Raw genomic sequence first — 26,860 nt, forward strand, 5'->3', positions numbered from 1 at the left:
AGAAGCAGGGCAAGGAGTCCAGGCTGGGAACTGGGGTGAGATTCCCCCACACCCCCCATGGCATATTTCTGGAGGAGATGGGCTGGGATGTGGGGTGCAGAGCCTGGATGTCACCCCCCAACCTCAGCCAGAGCATGCAAGTCCCAGCGCCCACCCCAAGGCTGGAGATGGGCACCCTTGCCCTCGGGACCCCATGGCGGCAGTGGGAGCTGAGGCTGAGCTTTGTGGCAGCGATGGACAAAGCCACTGCCAAGAGCTGCCTGCATCCAGCCATGCCAGCCCTTTGTCTGCCCTGAAAAGCAGCCGGGTGGGAGAAAACCAGGGGCTGCGGGGAACCGGAGGGAGGAGGGCGGACGGGGAGGGCTCCGGGAAGTGTGCTGGGTAAATAGTTGCTCTTGCCGATATTTTCAATGGCTTGAATGAGACTTTTCTTTCTGCTGGGGGAAGGGTGGAAACAACCTCCTGCTCCGGCAGGCGATGGAGATAAAAGGCGGCCGCGGCACCAGAGGCGCCATGGCTGTGTTGGGACCCTCAGAGCGGGGGACATCCTGCATGCTGGCATGGCCCCCCAGCTTGGTTTAATTTCCAGCTCCAAGCCCCAAATTCCCCCAGCTCCCATGGGAACAGGCTCCCACAGGACCAGGCTCCCACGGGAAGCGGCTCACATGGCCTCACGCGGCTGGACCGTGGCTAACGCAGCCGCCTTTGAAGCCCAACCGTCCCCACGCCGCAAGGAGCGGGGCTAGCTCCGAAAAACACGCTGATGGCAGCCGGAGCCACGGGAGCATCACAGCGAGCCAAGCCTCCCACTGCGGGTCATCCCGACTGGCTCCTTCAGGAAACGCCGTAAATCCGCCTCCCGGGAATAACGCTGCTAAACTCAACGGCTCCCACAGGATCAGACCCTCCCGGAGTCAGGGATCAGGTGCAGACCCTGCATCCCAGTGAGGAAAGGACATTTTAGGCCATCTTTTTGCTGCTGTTTATGGGACAAAGAGCCTTTTGTCCGTGCTTGATGTTATCGGGAGTTATTTTTAGGTCGACGTCTACACTTGTTGATGTTATTGGGATTATCTGTAAGTCGTCAGGCCAGGCTGCTGCCTTCAAAGATGCTGGCTGCGCGCGAGAGGGAGGAAATCCTTGTGTTGTCCCTTGTGAGGGACGTTTGCCCTTGGGCTCAGGCCAGCGGCACTCACACAGCCTGATAAGGGTTTACTGCTCAAGACTGGGAGTTCAAAGCTGTAAAAAGTTCCTAAAAACTTTCAAAGCTCCTCAAAACCCTAAAAGCCCTAAAAGTTCCTAAAAACCCTTTAAGTTCCTAAAAGCTCCTAAAAGCCCTAAAAGCTTCTAGAGCCCTTAAAGTTCCTAAAAGCCCTAACAGTTCCTGAAAAAGCCTAAAAGCTCATAAAACCTTAAATGTTCCAAAAAGCCCTGAAAGATCCTAAAAACCCTAAAAGCTCCTAAAAGCCCCTAAAGCCCTAAAAGTTCCTAAATACCCTTAAAGTTCCTAAAGTCCTAAACATTCCTAAAAGCCCTAATAGTTCCTAAAAGCTCTAAAAGATCCTAAAACCCCTAAAAGTTCTTGAAAGCCCTAAAAGCTCCTAAAGCCCTAAAAGTTCCTAAATACACTTAAAGTTTCTAAAAGCCTTTAAAGTTCCTAAAACCCCTTAAAGTTCCTAAAAGCCCTTAAAGTTTCTAAAAGACCTAAAGTCCTAAAAGTACCTAAAAATCCTAAAATTCCTAAAAACTCTTAAAGTTCCTAAAAGCCGTAAAAGCTCCTAAAAGTTCCTAAAAGCCCTGAAACTTCCTAAAAGCTGCTGAAAGGCCAGGTGCTGGCGGCAGGTGAGCGGGAGCGTGCCGGGGGGAGCATGGCGGCGCAGCCGTGGGCCGGGCGGGCTCCAGCAGGCGAGGGCACGTCCTGCCAGGCTGCCGCCAGCCAAGGTGAGGCGAGTGCGGGCAGAGGTGCCCTGGCAGCGTTTGCAGCCGAGGGTGAGCGGGGTGAGTGCCAGCCCCACTGCCAAGCCATGTCAGCCCCACCACAGAGTGCTGAGTCTCCCCCTGAAAGCTGCTTGGGAGACCATGGTGCTCCCAGGGGAGCTGCAGTCATGAGCGGAGCTCAGCCCAGAGGGTGAGGATGAGGATGATGAAGCAGACCAGTGTTGGTGGGTTGGGATGCCCGGAGGTCCCCCGTTCAAATCCGGTGAGCAATGCCAGGGTGACCTTGGGAAGCTCGGGGAACAGCGATCCCAGGGAGCCCAAGGAAGCTCCGCAGCCCCCTTGAGCGGCCATGGGTGCTCCCGCTCCCCCATCGCCACTGCTCCACCTCCCTCAGCCTTGCTCCTGAAAATACATCAAACAGGGAGGTGGGTTCTCCCTGCCCCATGCTGGGGTTTCTCTGTCTGGCAGCGACGATAACAGCGACTCACCAGGTGCCAGGGCTGTAAAACCCAACCGTAGAGCAATAAACCTGACTTACTTGTTTAGGCTGGGCTTTGAAAATTAACCCATGATTACGTCAGGGATGTCTGGGGGAAAATTGATCCCCAGGGGTATTTGCACAAGAGGTGAGGATGCTCCCATGGGAACCGGGCTCGTCTGCTCTCTGGCAGCCAAGTCCCGAAGGTGGATCCCAAAATGGAGCCGAGGTCCGCCCCCAACCTTCCATTCCCAACTGGATTTTAATCTTTTCTCTGCCTGCTTGTTTCCCCCAAATTTGGAGGATTTGCAATGATGCCAGAGCTTTGCCCCTGGGGGTAGTGCTGGCACCAGACCGTGAAGGCACCGCGGTGGTGCCAAGCCACCTTTCCCAGAGAAGAAAAAGTCCGGCACAACACCCCCGGCAGCCCGGTGCTGGCCTCCTGCCTGATAAGGTGCAGGGGAAGGTAAACAGGGTTATTTCTCCTTGGGGAGGTTGGATGGGACAGCTCCCCCTTCTCCAGCCTGCTGCGGCGAGCTGGCCCCAGCACTGTGGGGCACTGGGGGTGGTGGGACCCACTCTGCGCTCCAGAGAACCTCGGGAAGTGTTTGGATCCCGCTCCTGGCGCGGTGGGGTGGGAAAAGTGTCTTTTTTTGGCAGCAGGGTTACCAGCAACAGGCTCAACTCCCTGGGGACAACAGTGTCCCACCTGTCCTCAATGGACTCGGCTCCTTGGGGACCACCATGTCCCATGGGAGCCGAGTTCCCACTGCTGGGAGGCAACCAACCAAGCAATTTTTTTCCAGGCACCACCGGATACCGGAACAAGGTGCATTCACTCACCAGTGTCCGTGTGTACGCAGGCACCGGCAGCCGGCATGACTCACACCAAAAGCCCCAAAATCTCGAGATGGACAGGAAGGGACAAGGAAAATGCATCCCAAGAGCAACCGGTATGGCATTCCGTGAATGGTGGGGTTCATGGGGGACAAGCCGGGCACTTGGCACCTCACCAAACCCCCAGGCTTCTTATTGAATAGCCGAAGTCAGCCGCCGGAGCGGTGAGACATGCACAGCTCATCGCCACGCGGTGTCCGGCAGGCGGGAAGGCGAGGGGCACGGCCCCAGCGGGACGGGCTTTTGTCCGGAGGAGGAATGGAAACTCGGCGGCACTGGCTGTCCTTTGTGCACAGAACAAAGAACAAGAGCCAGCGGCTTCCTTCACTGCCCAGAACCAGGTCCCGGGAAGCAGCCAGAAAGCAAAATGCCACAAGCAACAGGGGAAGGCAGAGACAGGCAGCGTGTCACCCTGTGATGCTGCTCAGTGATGCCTGATCCCCCGCCGCCAGACCAGTAATGGGCAGCACCAGCAAACGGCACCTCGCTGGCGCACCCCGCATGCCGCAAGCGTGAGGGTGATGGGGATGCCGCTGCCACTACAGGCGGATTCACAGCCGTGCCGGCATCACGGCGCTGTGATGCTGCTCTGCGTCCCGGCCGGCAGAGCGGGATGTCCAGCTCCAAAATCTCAGGTGCCAGGAGAGGCAAAACCATGGGTGCAGTATTGGATTAAGCCTGGTGTACAGGGATGCTCCAGGGGCTAGGGCTGACTCGTCACCTCCACGATGGTTTTAGTTCCTGCAATTTGTCCTCACTATTTATTTCCCGCAGGCTGGACTGCTTAAACCTCGACAAAGCGTTTGGCCACGTTGAGGAGCTCTGCTCCAGGTTTACTTTCCTAAGTGAAAGCGGGAGGAAAGCCGCATTATCGGTTCACTTACTCACTTCCCACCCTCTCCTCCGCTGCAGCACGTCTGCCAGATGCCAAGCCAAAGCCCTGCTCACCCGTTCCCCGCCAGCCCGGGGCTGCGGGTGGCCTCTGTCCCTGTACTGGCTTTGGGGTGGGCAAAAGGGCTTTTAGTGCTGCCGTGTGCATAGTCCAGAACTGGGACCATCTTCGAAATCCTCGTGCCACCTAGTGGGACCTTCACTAATGACAAGGCAGAGTGTGGCCTGAAGGAGTGGCAGCAGGCGGCTGTGGGACCTCAGCCAGAGCATCACTGCTCCTCCCGCGGTGGAGGAGACTCGCATTGGCAATTAAATGGCACTTTTAATGAGAAGCGTCTGCCTTCATCAGAAGAAGTCAGTGTTGGTTACTAACAGAGGGGCTGTGAGCCAGCCAGGCAGCTCCCACCACCCAGAAATCGGGTTTTACAGTCCAGATTCTTCCCTTGAGGAAACCTGTGGCATCCATGGCACAGGCTGTCCAACCTGGAGGATGCCACCACGCTGCATCCTAGGGGAGCAGCTCCCGAGCTCCCCTCACAGCCCCTCACCCTGGCATCAGGGCACATTATCTGGAAGTGTTGCTGATGGAGCCCGGCTTGCTCCGGCGGTGCACGGTAACATACCAGAGGCAGACGAAGAAACCTGTGGGTGGGTGGCAGTGTGGTCACTGCTATGGGTGCTCTGAGCTCCTGTGAGGAGCAGGAAGGTGACAAGGACCCCATTGCTCCCAGTGGAAGGGGTGCCTGTCCCCCAAAGCCCCGCTGGTGCTCCCCACTGACCTTGCAGGGAGTTGAGGATGGTGAAGAGGTAGAGCTGAGGGATGAGGAAGATGCCAAAGCTGAAGAAGGCCAGGCCCCAGGTGGTGCCCAGCAGGCAGGTGAGCCCCAGCACTGTCACCCAGTCCTTCCTCGCCTCCTTCTTCTGCTGCTGCATCCTCCGCAGTATCGTCACCACCTTCCCCAGCACCACCACGTTGAAGAGCAGGATGAGGCCGGCGTAGCAGAGAGTGGCGTAATGGGCCGGCCGGCTGGTGAGCCAGCACCTGGCGGAGAGGACTCTCTTGGGGATAAGGGCCAGCACCCTCGAGAAGAAGCTGGGTGCAGGAGGGGCATGGTGGTGGGTGTCACCACGCACAGCGAGATGGAGGCGGGCAGCCGGCAGAGCCAGGCTCACCACAGAGCGGCACCTGGCAGAGCCATGGCTGGCTCCTGCTGGCCCCAGCCCGGGATCAGCCCCGGGTGCCTGGCGTGCCCAGGGTGCACGCTGTGCCTGGGGTCCATACCGTGCCTGGGGTGTATGGTGTGCCAGGGGTGCCCAGGGTCTCTAAGGTGCCCAGGGTTCTTGGGGTGCCCGAGGAGCTGGCAGCCCCCTTCACTCACATGGTCATGTTCCTGTAGCCTTCAGGGGTGCTGATGGCATGGTACCCATATGTATCTCTCTTGAAGATAAAAACAGCCACCACCACCAGCGTGGGCAGACCTGTGGGCCCGGGGACAGCTGGTGTGGGGCCGTGCCAGGGCAGCCATGCCACGGGCAGGCATGGGCAGGCAGGGCCAGGCAGGTGCCCACTCACCCCAAGCGAAGAGGCAGAGCTTGAGGAGGTAGTGCTGGATGTAGATGTTGTAGACCTTGACGAGGAGGAGGAGGAGGTGGAAGGCTTCAGTGGCCATCCATGCCAGGGCGTAGAGAAGGCTGGCGTGCAGCAGGGCGGCGGTGACCTGGCAGAGCCCGTCGGCTCCGGCGGCCACCGGTGTGCTCAGCAGGAAGCTGCAGTTGAGCAGGAGCAGCGCGGCCAGGAGGTGCATGTGGATCCTGGTCGTGTTGTCCCTCAGCCGCTGCCTGCAAGAGACAGGGGGGCAGGGGGTGCTGGTGGGTGCGCGCCTGATGGCACGACGCTGCATGGCATGGCACAGCATGGCACAGCATGGGTCTACCTGGAGAAGCAGCAGAGCAGGAGGGTGCAGAAGGTGGCGGCAGCTGAGAGGGAGCAGCCAATAGTGCTGATGTGGGTGAGCGATGCCAGCTGCGCCGGGCTCAGGGCACCCACCGGGATCTGCCGGGAGAGGGGAGGGAGGGGGTGAGCTGGGGCAGCACCCACAGCAGCACCCACCCATGGGGAAAGTGGGGGACCCCTTGCAAAACCACCACCCTGGCCACCCTCTCCTGCAGGACACCCCCCATAGACCCCGTACCCCCGCACACACTTACACCCACACCTCCAGGGAGAAGGAGGAAGGATGGAGGGAAAGGGAAAGGAGGGAGATGGAAGGAGGGAAGGAGGAATCAGGAAGGAAAGAAATAGAGAAGGAGAAAGGAGAAAGGAGGAAGAGGGAACGAGCTAGAGGTGAAGAGGGAAGAAGAGAAGGAGGAAGAGGGGAGGAGGAAAGAAGGAAGGAGTATGGGGGAAGGAGGAGGAAGAAGGGAAGAAGAGGGAAGGAGGAAGGGGGAAGGAGGGTTGTGTACCAGCAGGACTGCGAAGTAGGTGAGGTGGTTGCAGTGGCAGATAACGGTCCCCTCCCTGTGAGTGGTCTCACAGCCGTCACTGCTCCAGCTGCCCATGTCGCCTGCGCCTGCCGGAGAGCCACTGTCGGAGGGTGGCACAGCGGCCAGGTACCAGGACATTGAGGGGACATTGAGCCCTGCCAGCACTGCCCGGGAGGCAGATGGGCGATGCCTCTGGGGTGGCATCGAGCTGGCATTGCCCTCATCCTTGTCGCGACCACACTTACCGGCTCCCGGCTGCCAGAAGACACAGGTGGCATTGGAGGCATCCTAGTGAGAAGGGGACAGAAGGGGAGAGCTGGGGACCCTCTCTGCTTCTTGCAAAGCCCAGAAGCCTTCTGGTCCCAATGCAGAGAAGGGACACTTTCTTCTTCCCCAACTCCAGGGGAAACGCTGCTGCTGGGGACACCCTCGGCTCGTGCCCGCGGTGGAGCCCTGCTCACCAGCACCGTGTCGTGCCAGAACTGGATCTTCACAGGGCGGCTGAGCCCGGCCACGTGCCCGCTCTGCAGAAAGGCTCCCAGGATGTCATTGTTCAGCACGGAGCTGTTGTGGGCATCCTGCAAGAGTCAAGGAGCCTACGGGGAGAGTCCTGGGTCCCCAGGACATCCCGCCCGCCCTGAGGGTCTCAGTGGGGGGAGGATGATGGGGCAGGCCGAGGATGCTCGGAGGGTCTGTGCGAGGACATGCGGCTCACCTGGAAGATGCAGGCACTGTGGATGTAGATGCAGATGAGCTCCTGCTCCGCCTCCAGTTCCTGGATGCCCTCCACAAGCTCCGCTGGGAAATTCATGGCATGCCTGAACCTCGCGCCGCCAGCCAGTGTCATATCCTCCACCAGTGGGCAAGAGAGAGATGAATTTGGCTGTCCCATGTTTGGCTGGCTCAAGGGGGTCAGGGTGCTGCCCTGGCTACCCCTCCATAGCACAGTGACCCCAGTTCCCCCCATGGTTCCACAGCATCCCCTGGCTCTGGCGGCAGCTCCAGCCCTGCCATGGTGCCGGTGGACACGCCGATGTGGCAGCTGCTCCCATCTCGATGTCGGAGCCCTCCCAGCACATAGCACATGGGAGGGCTGTGGATGGAAGGTCTGTCACCCATGGGTGGGCACGCCTCTCCCCGTGGGGCAAGCATGGGGGAGATGACATCACACTGGGATGCTTCCCAGTGGGATTTCACACCTTGGTGGGCTACCATGAATGGTCTCCGCTTCTCTAGCTAAGGGGTCCCAGCTGGCAGGCAGGCACCCCTGCCTGCAAAACCTGCCTTGTCCTGCAGGATGGGACCTTGGGCAGGGGTGGTCAGATATCCCAGCAGGGCAGCCCCCTGACAAGGGGAAATGCTGTGGTGCCACCATGCGACCCCCTTCCACTGGGATGGGGAAGTCACCCCACGCTCTCCCCGCCACAGTTTCCTTCTCCCTTCCCATCATCAGGAGGTAGGGGCCAGGGCTTCCCTTTTCCTAAGTCAAAAGAGCTTCAGGATGGAGGGAGGGGGCTGGGGGGGTATGGGCATCCCCTGGGAATAGCCCCAGCAGTGCAGGGGGACCAACCATCCTGCTGCTGAGGTTTAAGCCTCTGAAGTGCTCGCTCGTGAACTTGAAAATGTAGGTCTCGATCATGCTGCCGGTGAAGTTGTGTCTCTTCTGGCGGGCCGGATTCTCCTCCAGCCTGTTTAACCTGAACGGGGGGCGTGTGGGCAGGATCTGGCCCCTGTGGGTTTAGGGGGATGGGGGTGGTCCAAGGGACAGCGGGGCGGAAGCCGGCACTCACCTCTCCCTGGCGTTGTGGGCGCTGCCGCAGCCCTCCTGCAGCACCTTCTCCAGGGCGTCCATCTCACTCTCCATGTTCTCCAGCTCTGACGGAGCCGTTTCAGGAGCTGAGCCTCAGGGAACGGCACCTTGCCCCGCTCCCCATCCTGCCCCAGCCCGGGGAGCTCTGAACGGCCCCAAAAGTGCCCAGGCCAATGCCAGGATGGGAGATGTCCCTACCTTGAGCCCACAGGATGGAGGCGGAGAGGCAGAGGACGAGGGCGATGAGTGGCAGGGTGGGCATCGCCGTGGTCCACTCCTGCAAAAGGAACCCAGGACCTGGGCAGCTCCCCGGAGCCCCCACCCACATCCCCCTGCAACCTCGGCCCTTTCCCATGCGCCAGCTGCAAGATGAGGATGGGGTCCCTGCAGCTTCCCTCCCACCAGCAGCCAAGCCCACTGAAGCCATGGCGGCAGCGAAGCCCCAGCCTGTGGCCCCAGCCGAGCGGCTGTACTGGAGGTGGAGCGAGGAGGACGTTTGCCACAGCGACCGTGGTGCAGGATGCACTTTGCATCTGTTCTACAATCAACATCGTAAAACCATGGGGACAAAGCTTCTGCTTTCCACCCACCCCCAAACCAGCAGTCGAACCTCACCGCCATCCCAGCCCATGGTGGCAAATCCCTGGCAAGCAGCCCGCAAAGCCAGACGGGTGGCCAGCACGCTCTGCCGCAGCGCTGAGGCTGGCTGGCAGTGACCCAGTGCCGAGCTGGGGAGGAAGAATTGTCCCCGGTGTGGGGTGGGGGGAAGGCAGCCGGCAGCAAGATTTGCATCCATTGCAGCAGCACCGCTCGCAGCAACACCCGCTGCGGTAACGCTGCCGGCACCGAAAGCAGCTGGGGAGAGTGGCTGCGAGTCCAGCGCTGCTGGGGTGCAACCTGGCTGCACAAATGGTTTTACCGTGGATGCAGCGACGGGATTGATGCTTTGAGGTGCTGAGGCTGGCGATGGCCTCTCCGGGCGCAGGAGCAGCAGCACATTGGGCAGCTGCCTGCCCTCTGACCCCTGGAGAGGGACAGCCACCACATCCCCTTTACTCTGTTCTGCAATAAATAACCCTCTCACTTCTCACCAGCATGGCCCTCGGATTCCTGAGGCGCCCGACGCAGTCGCTTGCCCTGACCTCCCTTGCTGCCCGGCACAGCCTGGCAATGCTGAACGCCACTGCCGAGCCAGGGAGGGCATCGCTCCCTCGCCGCACCCTTCGGAAGCAGCAGGGTGCGGGTGTCACTTCGGGTGGGTTTTGCCTTTGTGGGGAACAGCTCAGCGCCCTGGCGAGCCCCCAGCACCACGGCACCCCCCACATCCCCGCCTCGCTCTGGCGAAGCCCCTATCTTGGGCACAGGTCAGCTCTCGGCGTCGGCAGCACCGCGGTGGCGTTGGCAGCACCGCGGTGGGGTCGGCTGCTCCAGCTCTGCCTGCACAGCAGTTAGGGCGGAAGAAAAGGAAGTGTTTGCATGCAGATAAGCAGATTAAATCAAGAGAGCTTTTAAATTTCCTTTTGCTTATTCTTTTTCACAGCCTGAGGGACTGGGATTGTGGGGGGAGAATCCCCAGCATCGCCAAACCCAAGGACATGGAGGCCGATGCTCACCACGGCACTCGGCTGCAAGTTGGCGTAGCCCAAAGACAACCTGCTCCTCAGGCACGTCTGATATAATTAACCTTCTGCCCCTAACGAGCTTTTCCCTGCCCATCGGCTCACCAAAGCCCCGCTCTCCCATGCCAAGGAGCCCAGTTGGCTGCTGCGGCAGCACCGGCATCACGGCACCGGGACGGGAGCATCGGTTTGGTCAGCGTGGGAAGTCAAGCCAGCGGGGCTGAGCTGGGATCTGCTGCTAGGACTCAGGCGCAAAAGGAACATGTGTGGACATCAGGAGCAAGGACAGGTGGTGCGGGAGGACTGCGGAGATGCTCTTCACCACTGCAGGGAGAAAATCTGTGTGGCCAAAGCTCGATTCGAGTTCAAGCTGCCAGCACTGTGAAGAACAACCAAAAGGACTTCAGAGATAACATCAGTCAGTTGCTCAACAAGGTCGATCACCTCACAAATAGGAACACAGACACGGCAGAAATGTTTAATGCCTTCTCCACCTCCTTCTTTAACAGCAGTGATGGGCCCTGGGACCTCTGGAGCCGTCTTGGAAGACCACGACTGGGAGAAGGATAAACTGTCAGTCTGCCTTCAGTGGCTGGTGAAACGATGGAGGAGGTCATTCTGGGTGTTACTGAAAAACATGTGAGAGACAATGCAGCTGGTCATAGCCAGCACGGGTTCACGAGGGGAAAGTCCTGCTTAACCATCTTAATGTCCTTTTACAACAAGGTCACCCACCCACTTGACCAAGAGAAGCCAGTAATGTGATGGTTTGGGATTTCAGCCAAGCTTTTGACACCGTCTCTCGCAGGATCCTTCTGGACAGACTGTCCGGCACACAGTCAGACAAGTCCGTGATACGCTGGGTGAGCAGTTGCAGATGGGTCAGGCTCAAAGAGCCACAGTAAATGGAGTGACATCAGGCTGGCGGCTTCACCGGTGGGGTTTCCCAGGGCTCCATTGTAGGGCTAGTGCTCTTTAATGTTTTTATAAATGATCTGAGCACAGGAATCAAGTAAGTTTGCTGACAACCCTAAACTAGGAGGAGCTGTGGGCTCCCTCAAGGGTAGAGAGGCCTTACAGAGAGATCTGGGCCAACCAGAGAGCTGGGCAATCGCCAGCCATGTGACATTTAACAAGAGCAAGTGCCCGATTCTCCACCTGAGAGGGGACAGTCCTGGTTATACGTACAAATTGGGAGACGAGAGGCTGGAGAGCAGCCCTGCGTAAAGGGATCTGGGGGTTTGGGTTGATGGCAGATTGAGTATGAGTCAACAGCATGTCCAGGCAGCCAAAAGGGCCACCCATGTCCTGGGGGCACGAAGCACAGCATAGCTAGCTGGTCGAGGGACGCGATGGTCCCACTTTGCAGCCCCACCACGAGTACTGTGGAGTTATGGATGTCTCAAGATAAGAAGGACACCAGACTACGAGAGTGTGTCCAGGATGGTGAAGGGTCTTGAGGGCAAGACCTGTGAGGTCACTTGGCTTGTTCAACTTGGAGAAGAGAAGGCTGAGGGGTGACCTCATCACTGACAGGTGACCTCATCGCTAAGGGCTGACCTCGTCGCTGAGGGGTGAGCTCATCACTGAGGAGTGACCTCATCGCCATCTACAACTTCCTAAAGGGGGGCAGTGGAGGGGGAGGTGCTGATCTCCTCTCTCGGGTGACCATAGAAAGGTTTGGATTGTAAGGGACCTTAAGGATCATCTCGTTCCAACCCAACAGCTCAGCCACACCAGTGCCCGCCGCAGGACAGCAAGGCCACCCTGTGCTTGCCCAGCACCTGCAGCCACTCGTGCAATGAGTCTCCAGGACTCAGTTCACTGTGCGGGACAACCGTCTGCCTCCATCTGACTCACTCCAAAGATGGGAGCCCTTTGGGCACAGCCAGGCACCCTGGGCCAGGCTGGAAACCCAGACCTGGAGGAGAAGGGTGTCAGGAAGATGGTCCATGGACCGCAGAGATGGGTCACTGTCCAGGTGACGTGCCCTGCGTCGAGGCAGTTTGACTTTTGCAAGGGCAGAACCCACAGATCTCAGGATGCTGCAACCCATCCTTGAACCCACCGGTGTCACCAAGGTGCTCACGTCTAAGCAAACGGGAAAGACACACTTGGAAAAAAACTGTGCCGGCTTTCAAAGCCCAGTTTTAGTGCGGGGAGCGGGTTAAAACCCCAACCCAGCCCGCACCAGTAGCCCTGGCCAAACCGCCTGCAAAATCGCTTTACCGGCTGCAAGCGAAGCCGCTGGTTCAGGCTTCCTCGGCACAAAACGCAGGGATAGGGGCGTGGGAGAGCAAAGCATCCCCCGCCTCCAGCTTTTTGGGGCTGTTTCCAGTGGAAAAATACTGGGTTTGGAGAGAACACGGACGGACATTTGCAGTTTTGCTTTAATTTTATTTCTTTTTCCCTGCTTTGCTTGGTGCTGGAAAAGGGTGTTGGTGTCCCACGGGATCATTTCCACGTCCCATGAGAAACAAATCCTCTTGGCCGCTTGTATTTCCCAATTTTTTGGATGAAAAGCATCCAACAAAGGGAAAAATATTGGGGGAAAATGGTGGCTTGTGGCTTTACTGCTTGGTCAAGAGTGGGATGTGTGGGGATGCGGTGGGCAGCGCTGTGTGGCCATCCGGGCCCCGCTTACCCGTGGGTACCCTTGGGTGGGGATGTCCTGTCCCCTCCCAGGGCCCCTCTCAAATCCCAGCCTCTGACTCACAGATTTGGAGCAGAGCGACGCCAATCCTGCAGGAGCAGCCAGAGCTGCAGGGAAGCAGGGTCCGGCCTGCTCCGGCAGCCCCACGCGCATCACGCTTGTGCGCCCTGTGTGCGCACAACATAGCCGTGCAAATGTGTGCGAGCGTGCCCACGTGCCTGTGCAAACGCCCAGGTGCAAGCACGGCCCTGTGCGCTTCCGCAAGTGCACCTGAGCCACCACAGCCAGAGGCAAAGAGCAGCGCGCAACCTCTCGCACGTGAAGACTTGCACGCAACACGCGTGTGCGCCGGGCATGTGCGCGGCCTGTGCAAAAGTGTTGGTGTGCAAGCATGGATGTGCGCACGCTCCTTGGTGCGGACACTTGCGTGCAGCCCACCCGTGGGTAAAAACGCCCGCAGAAACACCCACGGGCCAGCTCCCCCGTGGGCAAACCCCCACCTCCACGCGTGGGCAAGCATGCCAGCGTGCACCCACGCGGGACACGCGTGTGTGGGGCCATTCGCGACCTCCCACGAGGAACACGCGTGTGCGAGGCCGTGCACGGCTTCCCACGCGCGCGCACACCCGTGCGAAGCCCCCACGGAAGGGCCAGACACGCAGCCGCGGCCACGGGCCGGGCTCCGGCGGCGGGACGGCCCCCCCACCACCCCGAGCGCGGGCGGGGGGCGGGAGCGGCGCGGGGGGAGGAGGAGGAGGAGAAGGAGGAGGAGGAGGAGCGGACTCGGCTGCAGCGCCCCGGCCCGCACGGGCGGCCCGCACCGCCGCCGCGCCGACACCGGTGAGGGAGCGGGCCGGGCCGGGACGGGCGCGGCACCGGCGGCACCGGGGAACTTGCGGGAAACTTTGCGGGGGGGGCGGCCGAGCCGCGCCGTGCCGGACCGAGCTCGGCTGGGCTGAGCCGGGCGGTACCGAGCCGGGCCGGGCGGGGCCAGGGCGGGGCGGGGCAGACGGGGCAGTACCGGCCGTACCGGGACGGGACGGGCCGGGCCGGGGCGGGCGCTGAGAAATGCGGTGGCTCCCGCGGGCCGGGCCGCGTCAGCACCGGCGGCGGAGTGGCAGCGCCCACGGCCAATGGGGAAGCGCGGAGGGGCGGGCGGTTCCGCCCCCGCCGCGAGCCCGGGACGGCCGGGGCGAAGTGTGGGGGGGCGCGCGGGGTTCGTGGGGTCCCGCCATCCACGCGCGCTCCCCGTAGGTGTTCCAGAGGTGCCGGTGCTCCCCGTGGATGTTTCAGGGTTCTCCATGATCCACTCGTGCTCTCCGTGGGTATTTCAGGGGTGCCTGTGATCCACGCGTGCTCCTCGTGGATATTCCAGGGGTGTCTGTGATCCACGCGTGCTCCCCGTGGATGTTCCAGGGGTTTCTGTGATCCGCGCGCGCTCCCCGTGAGCGTTGAACGGTGCCTGGTGCTCCACGCGTGCTCTTCGTGGATGTTCCAGGGGTGCCCGTCATGCAGGCATGCTCCCCGTGGGTGCTGTAAGGGCACCCGGTGTTCCACGCGTGCTCCCTGGGGGTGCTTCGGGGATGTACGTGGTCCATACATGCTCCCCGTGGGTGTTCCAGGGATGTATGTGGTCCATACATGCTCCACGTGGGTGCCAGTGCTCCATGCATGCTCCCATGGGCATTGCACGGGTGCCCACGTCCCACGGGTGTCGTGTGGGTGCCGGTCCTCCCGTGAGCACTGCACAGCAGCTGGGGCTCTGCTGGTGCTGCATCCCGCAGGACCTGGATTTCCCCCCAGGGCAGCACAGGCCGAGACTCGCCTCGAGAGTTTGACCGAAACTTCACCATTTCAGCAAATACCATCAGAGAAATTAATTTTTCCCCTGGTGCAAAGCACCTAATTGCCATCAGCCGCTGCTCCTGCTGCTCCGGCACCAGCTTTCATGGCCTGGATGGATTTGGCGGCTGGTCCGGGCTGCACCGTCCCGAAAACCTGCCGGCAGGCTGCGGGCTGGCCGCGGCCCCGCTCTGTACTTATCCCATTAGGGCGCGCGGCAGCCTCCCATTAAGGTTTCCTGGGGCGGTTTACCCGCCTGGCCCAGCCGGGATGCGAGAGCTCCGTGCCGGGACGTAGGAGCTCAGCGCCAGCCCTTTGTTGCGGCATCACCGGAGAGCGCACCCAGGCCTCGGCCGCCTCACACGCGTCCTGCCGCCGCCACTTCAGCAGCTCCAGCTCTTCTTCCGGAGCTGTTCCTGCCTCGCTGGCGCAGGATCCAGGCTTTAACCCTCGCTGGAGCTGTTGGGGCACAGATGGGTCCCCCCCCCACCGCCACAGCACCCAGGATGATATTGGAGCCCTGCAGATGATGTCATGCAGATGATGTGACATCATGTGGATGATGTCATCTGGATGACATGTAGATGCTGTTGCCTCCAGCTTGCTGGTGGAGGTGCCCCAGCGCCAGACTGGTGCTGGTTGCTGGGACAAGCGGGGACGGGGTGCCGGTGGCCAGGCAGTGGGGTGCTCTTGCCGAGGTCTTCGTTTGGGGCCATCGCCTGGCTCCTTGCTGGGGTCATCACCAGGGACCGCGCCGGGATCATCATTAGGGACCCTGCTGGGAACATCATCGGAGTCCTGACCGGTGTCCGTGCCAGGCACCTCAGTGTGCCGCCCCCAAACCAAGGGCTGTGCCCCCTATTCCCTCCAGCTACCTCTTGCAGCCCCCTCTGACCCCTCCTCTCTCCCGCAGGTCCCTGGGTGAAGGTGCCACCCTGAAAGTGACAGCCATGCCCTAGGGGAGACTCATCATGAGCCAAAGCGGGGCCTCGCGCCTGGCCGGCTCCCCGCCGCTGCCGGGGGGCTCGCTGCTGGCCCTGCTGGCCCCCGAGCCCTCCCCATCCCCCCCCAGCGGAACCCCCTCACCCGGTCCTCCCCCGGCGTTGCTGGAAGGGGACTGGGAAGGACGGGAGGAGCTGCGGCTGCGTGAGCTGGAGGAGGCGCGGGCGCGGGCGGCCCAGATGGAGAAGACGATGCGATGGTGGTCAGACTGCACGGCCAACTGGCGGGAGAAATGGAGCAAGGTGCGGGCTGAACGCAACCGGGCCCGCGAGGAGGTGCGGCAGCTGCGGCATCGCCTGGAGGCCCTCACCAAAGAACTGGCCGGCCTGCGCCGCGACCGCGACCGGGCGGAGGAACGCCCGCTGCCTGCTCGCCCACCCGCGCGGCTTCCCAGCCAGCCCGGCAGCGGCAGCCCAACTGATGTCGACGGGGCGGAGGGAGAGGCTGACCCCGAGCGGGAGCCTGTGCGGGATGTGGGGGCTGAGGCACCCCAAAAAGCCAAGGTGAGGGCTGTAGGGGTGTTCTGCCTGGGGCGGGCAGGGCTGGTGGGGTGCTCCTCACCCCCGGGGGGACCAGTTGCTTTCCATCAGCTTTGCGGCGGCGGGGGGGTCCCTGGGGAAACCGGAGGGAGGGATTCTCTTGGTTACAGGGCGAAGGCTGGGTGCTGCAGGAGGTGGGAAGCCAGGGCTGCCCCCTCACCCGTGGGTGACTCCTTGTCTTCCCTGTGCTGGGCCACCCACGGCGCTGCAGGAGCTGGAGCTGATGGAAAACATCTTGACGAGCAAGCAGGAGGAGAGCTGGGAGCAGCGGGGCCCCCGGGCCTCCTTCGCCCGCCAGGAACGGAGCCGCCTGCTCTGGGAGGACGTCAGCGTGGTGGAGGAGGATGCCACCAAAGTCACCGCCCTGAAGCTGAGGCTGGATGAGTCCCAAAAAGTGCTGCTTAAGGAGCGGGAGTGAGTGGTCAGGGTGTCGGCCTCGCGGGGTGACAGCTCAGCCTGGTCCCCCCCGGGATGGGACGTCCTGTGGGGTCCTGCCAGCTCTCCCCAGCGTTGCCTCTCCCCAGGGACAAGCTGGCGCTCAGCAAGAACATCGAGAAGCTGGAGGGCGAGCTCAGCCAGTGGAAGATCAAGTACGAGGAGCTCAACAAGAACAAGCAGGAGGTGATGAAGCAGGTGAGCGAGGCACCTAGGGACCTGGGGTGCTCATTAAGGGTCTTAATTAGCACTATTGAGGCAGCTGGTCCGTCTGCAGAGGTTGAGTGGGTGTGGGCAGGGCTCAGGGGGCGCAGAGTGAGTGCTCACTGCCCACCTGGGGTGCGGCGTCCCCTCCTGCAGCTCAATATCCTGAAGGAGATCCACCAGGATGAGCTGGGGCGCATCTCCGAGGACCTGGAAGATGAGCTGGGCGCTCGCTCCAGCATGGACAAGAAGCTGGCTGAGCTGCGCGCAGAGGTGAGGCTGAGCCCCAAAGCGGGGGGGTGAAGGGAGAGGCGAGGAGGGGTCCCCACTGTCCCCCGGCCACCACAATGTCCCTGTCCCAGATGGAGCGGCTGCAGGCGGAGAATGCAGCCGAGTGGGGCCGGCGGGAGCGGCTGGAGACGGAGAAGCTCAACCTGGAGCGGGAGAACAAGAAGCTGCGGGCGCAGATCGAGGACCTGGAGGAGGTGCTGGCTCGCAAGCGGCGCCAGACAGCCAGTGCCCTGGACACCGACCTCAAAACCATCCAGGCCGAGCTCTTCGAGAAGAACAAGGTGCCGTGAGGGTGGTCCTGTCCCCTGCTACCCCCTCCCTGGGTGACTGTCACTTCAGCGGCGGCTCAGCATCCCCCAGGACCTCCTCGAGCCACCACCCTTCGTCTAGGGGATGGTGGTGACGCTGTCCTGGCTCCATCACCTTCTCCATCGTGGGGTGGGAGAGGTTCCTGGGGAGGGAGGAGGGGGCACCCGGCAGTGGGGGTGGCTCTCACCTGCTCAGCCCCCAACCCCGTGCCTACCGCAGGAGCTGGCCGACCTGAAGCACATCCACGCCAAGTTGAAGAAGCAGTACCAGGAGAAGATGGCCGAGCTGGCCCATGCTAACCGCCGCGTGGAGCAGCATGAGGGTGAGGTGAAGAAACTGCGCCTCAGGGTGGAGGAGCTGAAGAAGGAGCTGGCCCAAGCTGAGGATGAGGTGGGGAAGCTCGTCTGATGGAGGGGGCCAGGGCAGGCAGCTCTGCTCCCTCTGCAGCTGCTGACAGCCCCGTCCCATCCCATCCCATCCCATCCCATCCCATCCCATCCCATCCCATCCCATCCCATCCCATCCCATCCCATCCCATCGCATCCCATGCCATCCCATCCCATCCCATCGCATCCCATGCCATCCCATAGCTGGATGAGGCCCACAACCAGACACGGAAGCTGCAGCGGTCGCTGGACGAGCAGACAGAGCAGAGTGAGAGCTTCCAGGTCCAGCTGGAGCATCTGCAGTCCCGGTGAGCGGGGGGCTGGGGTGGGCCATGGTGGGGACTAACAAGGACCCATGGGTGGGGTGATGTTCTCCTTGTCACCGTCCCTCAACCAGCATCTCCCTGGTTGAACCTTGGGCTGAGCATGGCCAAAGTGCCACTGGCATCCTTGGAGGGTGTGCACCCGTCCTTGGAGCAACCTTCACCCCTCTGTGGCTGGATGGCATTCACCTCCCAGTTAGACCAGCACAAGGCTGCCCACAGACCAGTACAGCCCAGTTGCGTGATGCTTGGGGTTTCACCCACTGGTACCCAGGGTCCAAGTGTCCCATGCTGGTTTGGGGAGGCGGGAGGTGGGTTTTATTGCCCCTTAAAAACTTTCCCACACCTCGCTCAGCAGTAAAGAGCAGAAATGGCCGCAAGAGATCGATGCTGCATCTCCGGGAGGCGCAGGGGGGGCTGTGTTTATAATCTTCCTTTATTTTATTGGGACATCTTCATTAAATCATGGAGGAATAATGGAGGCTTTGTCTTCCCCCCCCCCCCAGCCTCCCTGTGCACTCGTCCTTAAATAATTCACGCTTTACAGTAAAACGCAGCAAACTGGTCGGATCCGACCGGGTCCTGGGCCTTTTGATTTCAAATTTGCTTCATAAATTTTCATGGGTGAATTTTAATGTGAGGGCAAGCAAGGAGCTAAAACCACTGCAGGCTCCTGGGAATGAGGACCCTTCGGATTTTTTAGGGGGAGCCCCATTTTAGGGGGACGACTCCTCCCTGCTCCGCGCTCTCAAGCTGGGTCCCAGATGCCCGGATGCCCCCGGTGTGGCAGTGTCCAGCCCCGGAGAGTTTTAGCCGGTGCCCTGCTTGCACCGAGCATCACCCCGGGCTCCCCAGCCCCGCGCCAGAGGGTCAGCCCTGGGCTGGGGGTGCTGATCCCGCACCCAGAGCTTGGTGGGAAATGAGGTCTCACCAGAGTACAGCGGCGCTGTACAAGTGCGGGGGGTCGGGTTCAGCTTCGGTGCCCCACCACCCCCCACCCCAGCAGCTCTCCCTCGGCAGGCTGCGGCGGCAGCAGAGCACCCCACTTTTCGGCAAGATGCGCAGCACCCGCTTCGGCCCCGATGACGCTGGGGACGGCACCAGTGACCCCGATGAGGACGAGGACCTGCAGATCCAAGTGCCCTAGAGCCCAGGGCCAGGTGCCACCGCTGTGGGGACGTCCTGTGGCGGTCCTCTGCCCACAAGTGCCTGTCGCCGCAGGGCCCGGCCACGCGGTGACCCTCGTATAGATAGGGAAACTGAGGCACAGAGTAGCAAGGAAGAGGTTGCCCAGGGATGCTCCAAGCCCGCTGCCTCTTGGACAGTATCTGACCCCCCTTGGCCACCGGTGTCTCCTGGAACACTGATGTGGCCACCAAAGCCAGCATCACCTTGAGCAGCCCAGGGCAGAGAGGGGCACTGAGCCCTGCAGCCAGCCATGCTCTCCTGTCCACTTTTTTTATATATATATTATATATATGTATGTATTTGTATATGATTTTTTTTACTATAAATACAGAGCCCGGAGGGGCCCAGGCTCGGGTGGTGGCTTGGGCTGCTGCTCTGTCCCTCCGCGAGAGCAAGGGTGGAGGGGCTGGGCGGGACACCGTCGGGGAGACACAGCGTTTCTCCGCAAGCCGCACACAGGGCTGGATGTGTGGCTGCTGGCGTCACCCTGCCGCCATCACTGTCCCCACGCCGGGGGACGCACCTGGCTCGTGAGTGAAGCCCGTTCCCAGGCCCATGCAGTGAGAATTGGGGGCTGCGGGGTGGCTGGCAACGCTTGTGGCCATGGAAGTGCCTGCGCCTGCAGGGCTGTGGCCCGCAGGCAGAGGTGCTCCTCCGTGGGTGCTCACCTGTGGGTGCGGGGGTGCTCACCCATGGGTGCTGACCGCTCCAGCCCAGGACCCTGCAGCCCAGCCTCTGCAGCCAGCCCGCAGACCAAGGCCCAGCAGGGCTTTGGAGGAGCTCAGACACAACCTTATTAAAAATTAATATTTCAGTGAGCTAATCCCCTCGCTCTGCCTTTTAATTGATTGCCTAAAAGCACAGCTCTTTGCTGCTTGCTCTTTTTTTTTAATGCTCTTTTATTTCCAGTGATCATTTATTTTTTTTATGGCCCAACAAACAAGGCTGCGGGGGTGGAGGCACCTGCGGGTGGTTTCAGTGGGGGGCCCCGAAAAGCAGAGTTTTGGGGGTCACAGGAGCGGGGGGACAGGGACAGGGAGACGTCTGCCTGAGCCGAGGGACGGCCTGGGACAGCAGCTCGGCGAGAGGCTGCCGCCGCCCGTCAGTCGCTGCGGGGCGTTCACTCTGAAGCCTAATGATGTGCAGGCAGGAAGCCTGTTCCAGGGCCGCGCGGCTGTGGCTCTGGCTGGGCTGGGCCGAGCCCGGAGGAGAGGAGGAGGCAGCCTGGGGTTGAGGTGGGGGGGGTACCGGGACCGGGGGCGGGGCTGGGGGAGGCGGGGCCGGGGCGGGGGCTCCGGGCTGGCAGCGACGCGGAGCCGGACACCGGAGCCGCCCGCGCCGGCGCCTGCAGCGGGGGGGGGCCTGGTAAGGCCGGTGGGGGGGACACAGGACGGGGCTGTGGGGTGACGAATGTCGAGAAGGGGGGGTGACAGCGCAAGGAGGGACCACGCCGGTGGGAAAGGCGGAGACCTGGGGGTGATGGATGGGTCCGGGGTGCCCGGGTTTGGAGGTGTTCGAGGTGACAGATCGGGAGGTGGGCTGGAGGCGGGGGGTAGGAGGTGCCCCCTTCCAGCATCTCTGGGTGGGGCGGGTGATGGGGTGGGATGGGGAGGATGCTCCCCACGGAGGTGAGCACCCTCTCGGGGACAGCGGAGGGTCTCTAGGGTGCTGTCCCAGTGGACCACCCCAGAGCGAACCCCGGTGAGTGGGGTCCTAAGCTTTCCGGTACATAAGCCACCCCGGTGACACCCAGCCAGGCCCTGGCGGTGGCCGCATCCCCGGGGATGGCCCCATCCCGTTTCCCAGGTTACTGCCTTCCACAGGGGATTTTTTTCCAGCTGGGAAAGGAACCTGGTCCCCGGGATGTGGGACACCCAGCCCCGGGCAGTGGGACCAAGCAGGGACTGGGCTGGGCGAGACCCAGCTGCCGGCAGGGCTGGAAGGAGGCCGGGTTGTCCTGTGGGGCACGAGGTTGGGAGCTGGGGTCCCTTTGGCACCCGGTGCCAGGGCCGGAACACCCTGGCCTGGCTGGGCAGGAGGTCGTTAACACTGAACCCTACTGATGGCCATGTTGCTGCCCAAGTGAGCAGCTTGGGAGGAAGGAGAGGGCAGTGCGAGAGGTGATAGAGACCCGTGGGTAAGGTCCGGCGTGTGTGTCTCCTGGGACACGTGTAGGGGGGACACCACAGCCTGGCACCGCCGCGCTGGCAGGGGTTAACGCCGGACTGTTCCACTCGGGTGGTTCAGGCAGCGAAGGGAGGAGGAAAAGGAGGAGGAGGAGGAGGAGGAGGAGGAGGAGGAAGATGTCACCCGTCGATCTGTCATTTCTCTTTTCCAGCCGGGATGGGGGACACCGCTAGCACCAAGCTGGGCCGGCAGTGAGGCAAAAGGGGAGGAAGAGGATGGAGAGGGGGGGGCGAAGGTGAAGGCAGCGCCCCAACCCCAACTATTTCCTCGCCCCCCCCCCCATCGGACCATCGCCATGGCGACGAATTTTAACGACATCATCAAGCAAGGCTACGTGAGGATGAAGAGCAAGAAGCTGGGGGTGAGTGGGGGTCTCGGGAAATCGGGGGGGGTGCATCTGTGATTTTGGGGCACCCGGCACACCTGGTTTTGGGTTGAATAAGCCGAATTTTTGGGGCTGCAGTGATGCTGGGTGGGGAGGGGGGAGCAGACCACTTGTTGGTACCCAAATAATCCACCAGCCCCAGGGGTCCGGATCCTGCACCGGCCAAATCCTGCACGCCCCCCCCGTACATGGGTGACGGTGGGGATTTGAGGGGTGGAGGGGTCCCTGAACCCCACCCCCTTGGTGCCTCAGTTTCCCTCCGCGCCCAGTTTTGGCACCGGGGATGCCCCCCACCGGTGTGGGGGGTGGAGGGGGATGCTGGGTGCAAATTAGGGGGGTGCTGGAGTGCAGAACCCATAGGTGAGGGGTGGGTCGGGGAGTTTGGTCGCCCACCTCCATCGCTGGGAGCCGGCAGCAACGAGCATGCTGGGTAATTCCGCGCTAATTAGGGAGAACAAAGAGGGAGCGGGCTTGAGGTGGGGGGACACGCTGGCGGACACCGCCACCCCTGGAGGCCGGGGCTGCGGGAGAGGGGATGGGGAGATGCAGGAATGGGGGTCCCCTCAGGAGCCTTACCCATCTTCGTTAATTAAACTCTGTAATTAGCGTCGGTGGGGGTGGATGATGGCAGCCCTGGAATATCCCCAGTGTCCCCTTCTCGTCCCCTGGCTCAGCGGGACCGGGCAGGGGTCCAGGGGATGGGGACGTGGGACTGGGGTGGGGATGGGGACCCCCACCCGCACCATGGCAGCCGCTGGCGCGCTCTGTCCGGCAGATCTACCGGCGGTGCTGGCTGGTTTTCCGGAAATCCTCCAGCAAAGGGCCCCAGCGCCTGGAGAAGTACCCGGATGAGAAGTCGGCGTGCCTGCGTGGGTGCCCCAAGGTGAGGGGCCGCAGCGGAGGGGTGCTAGGGTGCTGCCCTGTGCCACAACAGGACCCTCCTCGCCTAAATTGGGCTGGAGCTGGGTGGCTGTTGCCGCCACGGTGGTGGGTGCAGCTGGCTGGATGCAGTGGGGGTCTGGGTGCCACAGCGGTTAGGGTCTGGGTGTGGCGGTGGCCAGATTTGGGTGCAGCCCAGGGGATGGGGTCTGGGTGCAGGAGCTGGGGTCCGGGTGCAGCGGGGCTGGATTTGGGCACAGCCCTCGGTGACGCCCCCACCTCCTCCACAGGTCACCGAGATCAACAATGTCAAGTGCATCACCCGGCTGCCCAAGGAGACCAAGAGACAGGCGGTGGCCATCGTTTTCACCGACGACTCCGCCCGGACCTTCACCTGCGATTCGGGTACGGGGCAGCGCCCAGGGGTGCGGGGCTGGGGGCGCCCAGGGTGGGGGACCTCGGTTTGGCCGGGGTCACCCAGGGGCGGGCGTGATGCGTTACAGAGCTGGAGGCGGAGGAGTGGTACAAGACGCTGTCGGTGGAGTGCCTGGGCGCCCGCCTCAACGACATCAGCCTGGGGGAGCCCGACCTGCTGGCGCCCGGCGTCCAGTGCGAGCAGACAGGTGAGCGTGCGGCGGCGGGGTGCACACTTGGGGCTCACCCTCGCTACGCCCCCACCGCGAATTATTTTGTTTTATTTTTTTTTTCCCCCCCTCTCCAGACCGATTCAACGTGTTCCTCCTCCCCTGCCCCAACCTGGACGTTTATGGCGAGTGCAAGCTGCAGATCACCCACGAAAACATCTACCTCTGGGACACGCACAACCCCCGGGTGAAGCTGGTCTCCTGGCCCCTCTGCTCCCTGCGCCGCTACGGGCGTGACGCCACCCGCTTCACCTTTGAGGCCGGACGGTGAGATGTCACCCTGGCCGGGACGGGGACCACCACTGGGTGCCTTCATCCTGCTGGGCACACCGGAAGGTGACATTGCTGCCGTCACCCCAGGGCAGGCCTGACGCCATGGTGGTGGCCATGGCCTGCAATAGGGTGCCCCACAGCCAGGGAGGTTTGGGGCTGGAGCTGGTCCCAGCGCAGCACCAGGGAGGGGACATGGGGACAGCACTTAAAGCATGGGAAGCTGGGCCAGCTGCCACCTGGGGGAGTGTATCATCCCTGGTTTGGGGACCCCAGTGACACCCCGTGCCCCATCCCCGCAGGATGTGTGACGCGGGGGAAGGTCTCTATACCTTCCAGACGCAGGAGGGTGAACAGATCTACCAGCGTGTGCACAGTGCCACGTTGGCCATCGCCGAGCAGCACAAGAGGGTCTTGCTGGAGATGGAGAAGAACGTCAGGGTGAGCTCCAGCCCACCCTGGGGACATGGCTGGGGGGTGGGGGGCTTGGGGAACCCCTCACCCTCACCCCCTTCTCGTTCTCTACAGCTGCTGAACAAGGGCACCGAGCACTTCTCCTACCCCTGCACCCCCACCACCATGCTGCCCCGCAGCGCCTACTGGCACCACATCACCGGCTCCCAGAACATGGCCGAGTCCTCCAGCTACGCCGGTGAGTGTCCCTGTCCCCCACTGAGGAGCCGCTGGGGCCTCCCACCTCCACGCGAGCCCACCCTCTGCTTCATCCCCAGGGGAGGCGTACGCGGGCGCCCAGGCCAGCTCGGACACCGACCTCCTCAACAAGTTCATCTTGCTGAAGCCAAAGTCCTCCAAAAGCGACAAGCCTGAAAGCAGGGAGCCCACATCATCCCCGTGAGCCGGCAGCAGGGGGAGGACCGCGGCGAGGGTCTCCGTTTTCTTTCCTGAGGAGCAGCAAGGATGCAGGCAGCCGCCTCTTCGTGTCCCCAGGGAGACCGAGCTGGGGCATCCTCCGTGCCAAGACCTTGGGGGAGCCGGCGCTGGCTTGTGCCCTGGCCTGACGTTAGTGGAGGTGGCGGCTGGCTCAGCGTGGACTGACTTGAAATATATATTGAATATCCGTATTATAAGAGATTTTTCCTTCTGACACGAAAGCAAGCTTGGTGGTTGCCGAAGAGCCCTTGGGCAGAGATCCTCAGAGGTTTTTGACTCTTGGGGATCCAGCTGGGAGGTGGAGAAGAGAGAGGAGTCAAGAAATTTGGTGTGTTTTCTGCGAGGCAGAGGAGGAAGGCTGGAGCATCACTCTGCCACGAGGATGGAGCAGCGCTGGAGAATGTGGCTGTGCCAGGCTGAGGGTGCAGGGTCCCAGCATCTCACCGCCACCCCATGAAGAGCAGGGTGCTCCTGGGGATGCCTGGCCACCCCTGAGCTGATTTTTGCACTTATTGAAGCTATTGAAACACTCGCTGTAGAATTGAGACGTCTCAGGAGAAACTGGTTTTCCTTCCAAGGGGGTTGGCCTGGGTGAGTGGCCAAGCAGAGCCGAGCCCCCCAGCTTCCCTGGGCTGCCCCTCTCACTCCTCCACCCATAGCTGCTCCCCTCGGCCATGCCCCTGGTTTATCTGCCAGTGGGCAACCCAGGGACCAGTTTTGGCCAGTAGCATTTGTCCCTCAAGGGGCAGCTTTGTGGATTTAAAAAGTCCCTGGGCAAAGCAGCTCACGCTGATGGGGAAAGAGCTGCGTTTCTCCGTGCATTCCCGTCGCCCTCGCTCCTTCCTCACCCACCGGTGTGGCTGGGTGAAAGCCCTCGCCCATGGGGGAGCTGGGCTTCATGTGCTGAACTCAAAAGCAATTGATTTTTTTCTAGTTCTCCTATTTATTGACCTCCTTTAGAAGGGCTATCTTTTTATTGCCATGCAAATCTTGGTGTTTCTTTGGAGCCTTCTTTCAGTCTGGGTTGGGTGGTGGGTGATTTTATTTCCGCCCTTAAAGTTCCAAGTTCGTGCTTTGGGGACGAGGAGTGTCGTGACGTGGGAACCTGTGGTGTGTAAATACTGTGTCTTGGGTTTGTGTAGCTTGTGGCTGAGGCTGGGGAGGTGCTGGGGGGATGGCGGGACGGGGAAGGGCTGCTCCCCGCAGCACGGAGGGGCTCGTTAGCACCCCAGCACCGCCCGGCAGCGCGTCCTCCCCCATGTGAGAGGTGTAACCCACGCTCTTCTCCTGGCTGCACACCTCATCTGGAAAAGATTTAACATTTATTACCAAAAATGTTTGGGGTTTCTTTTTTTTTTAAGGAGTTGCTCAATGAATAAACAACCCTTATCCACCCTTCCTGTTTGTCTGTTCCATCCAAACGCGCTCGGGAAGTGCGAGTAGGAGTAGTGCCTGCCAGAGAGAAAAATGCTGACGGGGGAGATTTCCTAAAGCTGCCGGCAGTGTGCTTGGCTCAAACCTTTGTTCTGCCTCCAGCCACAGCCAGGACATTTCAAGCGAAGCCCTAAAACTGCTGGGGAGGGGAGTAGAGTGCAGCGAGTTGCCACCCTCCATCAAACAACCTCGAGTGAAACAGGACGCCAGCAACCCACTTTCACCCCGCGGCTCTGGGGACGTTGCTAGGGCACTGGTGTCTCTAAATCCCCAGGCGAAGGAGTTTCAAGCCACTCTATGTCCCAGCTCTTCCAGAATTGCGCCAGTTTGGTTATCCATGCCACGACTGCCTGGCAGAGTGCTGGCCCCAAGACGAGACAGCCACACCAGCCAGGACACGCTCCCTCCAGGCACCGGGACAGGTTCCTGGGCAGCTGTGCGGCAGCCAGCTGTGCCATGGGAAGGACACCAAAGCAGCAGCTCACGCTGGGACGAGCACAGTAGCACACATGCCATTTTTTTCCCCTCCCTGCCAGCCACCACAGTAAGGAAGAGGCAAATCCCTCCAGGAAAGCATCACCCAGAAGTTCATCCCAAGTCCTTGCTGGGCACTGACGAAGGGAGCAGAAGGGGTGACCCAGGCAGTTCTGAGGCCCTTCAGCCACTGCCACAGCGGTCACAGTTTGGGACACGCACCAAACTCCAGTCCAGCACAAAACCCACCTAGGGGCTGTGGGCACACTGGAAGCTGTCAGCCAGGGGTTATTAATGACAGACTCCTGCCCTCTCAGCTCCCAACGTAAAGATTATATAGCACACGGGCAGAGCCTGCTCCAAGGAGTCTTTAAAGCCTGCCCGGCCCATCTGGGCTCCCCTGCAGC

At 61.5% G+C, this 26,860-nt stretch overlaps 3 protein-coding genes across 3 annotated transcripts; 2 read left to right on the plus strand and 1 right to left on the minus strand.

Moving 5' to 3' along the window:
• Positions 1-4,769: 4,769 nt before the first annotated feature.
• ADGRG5 (adhesion G protein-coupled receptor G5) lies at positions 4,770-8,760 on the minus strand. Its single transcript, XM_086758457.1, has 12 exons — positions 8,697-8,760; positions 8,479-8,563; positions 8,259-8,385; positions 7,404-7,538; positions 7,150-7,266; positions 6,934-6,976; positions 6,668-6,774; positions 6,139-6,257; positions 5,778-6,043; positions 5,584-5,683; positions 4,984-5,246; positions 4,770-4,846 (listed from the first exon to the last, which is right to left on the minus strand). The coding sequence occupies exons 1-12, from the start codon at positions 8,758-8,760 to the stop codon at positions 4,770-4,772; spliced, it is 1,503 nt and encodes a 500-aa protein (XP_086614583.1).
• A 4,748-nt stretch (positions 8,761-13,508) lies between these two features.
• On the plus strand, positions 13,509-19,639 carry CCDC102A (coiled-coil domain containing 102A). The gene is made up of 9 exons (XM_086758123.1): positions 13,509-13,610; positions 15,526-16,117; positions 16,365-16,567; positions 16,678-16,786; positions 16,949-17,065; positions 17,155-17,364; positions 17,612-17,782; positions 17,983-18,086; positions 19,122-19,639. The coding sequence occupies exons 2-9, from the start codon at positions 15,584-15,586 to the stop codon at positions 19,246-19,248; spliced, it is 1,575 nt and encodes a 524-aa protein (XP_086614249.1). The 5' UTR covers positions 13,509-13,610; positions 15,526-15,583; the 3' UTR covers positions 19,249-19,639.
• A 2,113-nt stretch (positions 19,640-21,752) lies between these two features.
• DOK4 (docking protein 4) lies at positions 21,753-25,943 on the plus strand. The gene is made up of 8 exons (XM_086757999.1): positions 21,753-21,837; positions 22,637-22,744; positions 23,031-23,145; positions 23,244-23,363; positions 23,462-23,651; positions 23,957-24,095; positions 24,183-24,306; positions 24,386-25,943. Exons 1-8 carry the CDS (start codon positions 21,772-21,774, stop codon positions 24,508-24,510), a joined length of 987 nt encoding a protein of 328 aa, XP_086614125.1. The 5' UTR covers positions 21,753-21,771; the 3' UTR covers positions 24,511-25,943.
• The last annotated feature ends 917 nt before the right edge of the window (positions 25,944-26,860 follow it).

The sequence above is a fragment of the Chlamydotis macqueenii genome, chromosome 13, assembly GCF_036417535.1.
Source record: "Chlamydotis macqueenii isolate bChlMac1 chromosome 13, bChlMac1.mat, whole genome shotgun sequence".
Classification (NCBI taxonomy): Eukaryota; Metazoa; Chordata; class Aves; order Otidiformes; family Otididae; genus Chlamydotis; species Chlamydotis macqueenii.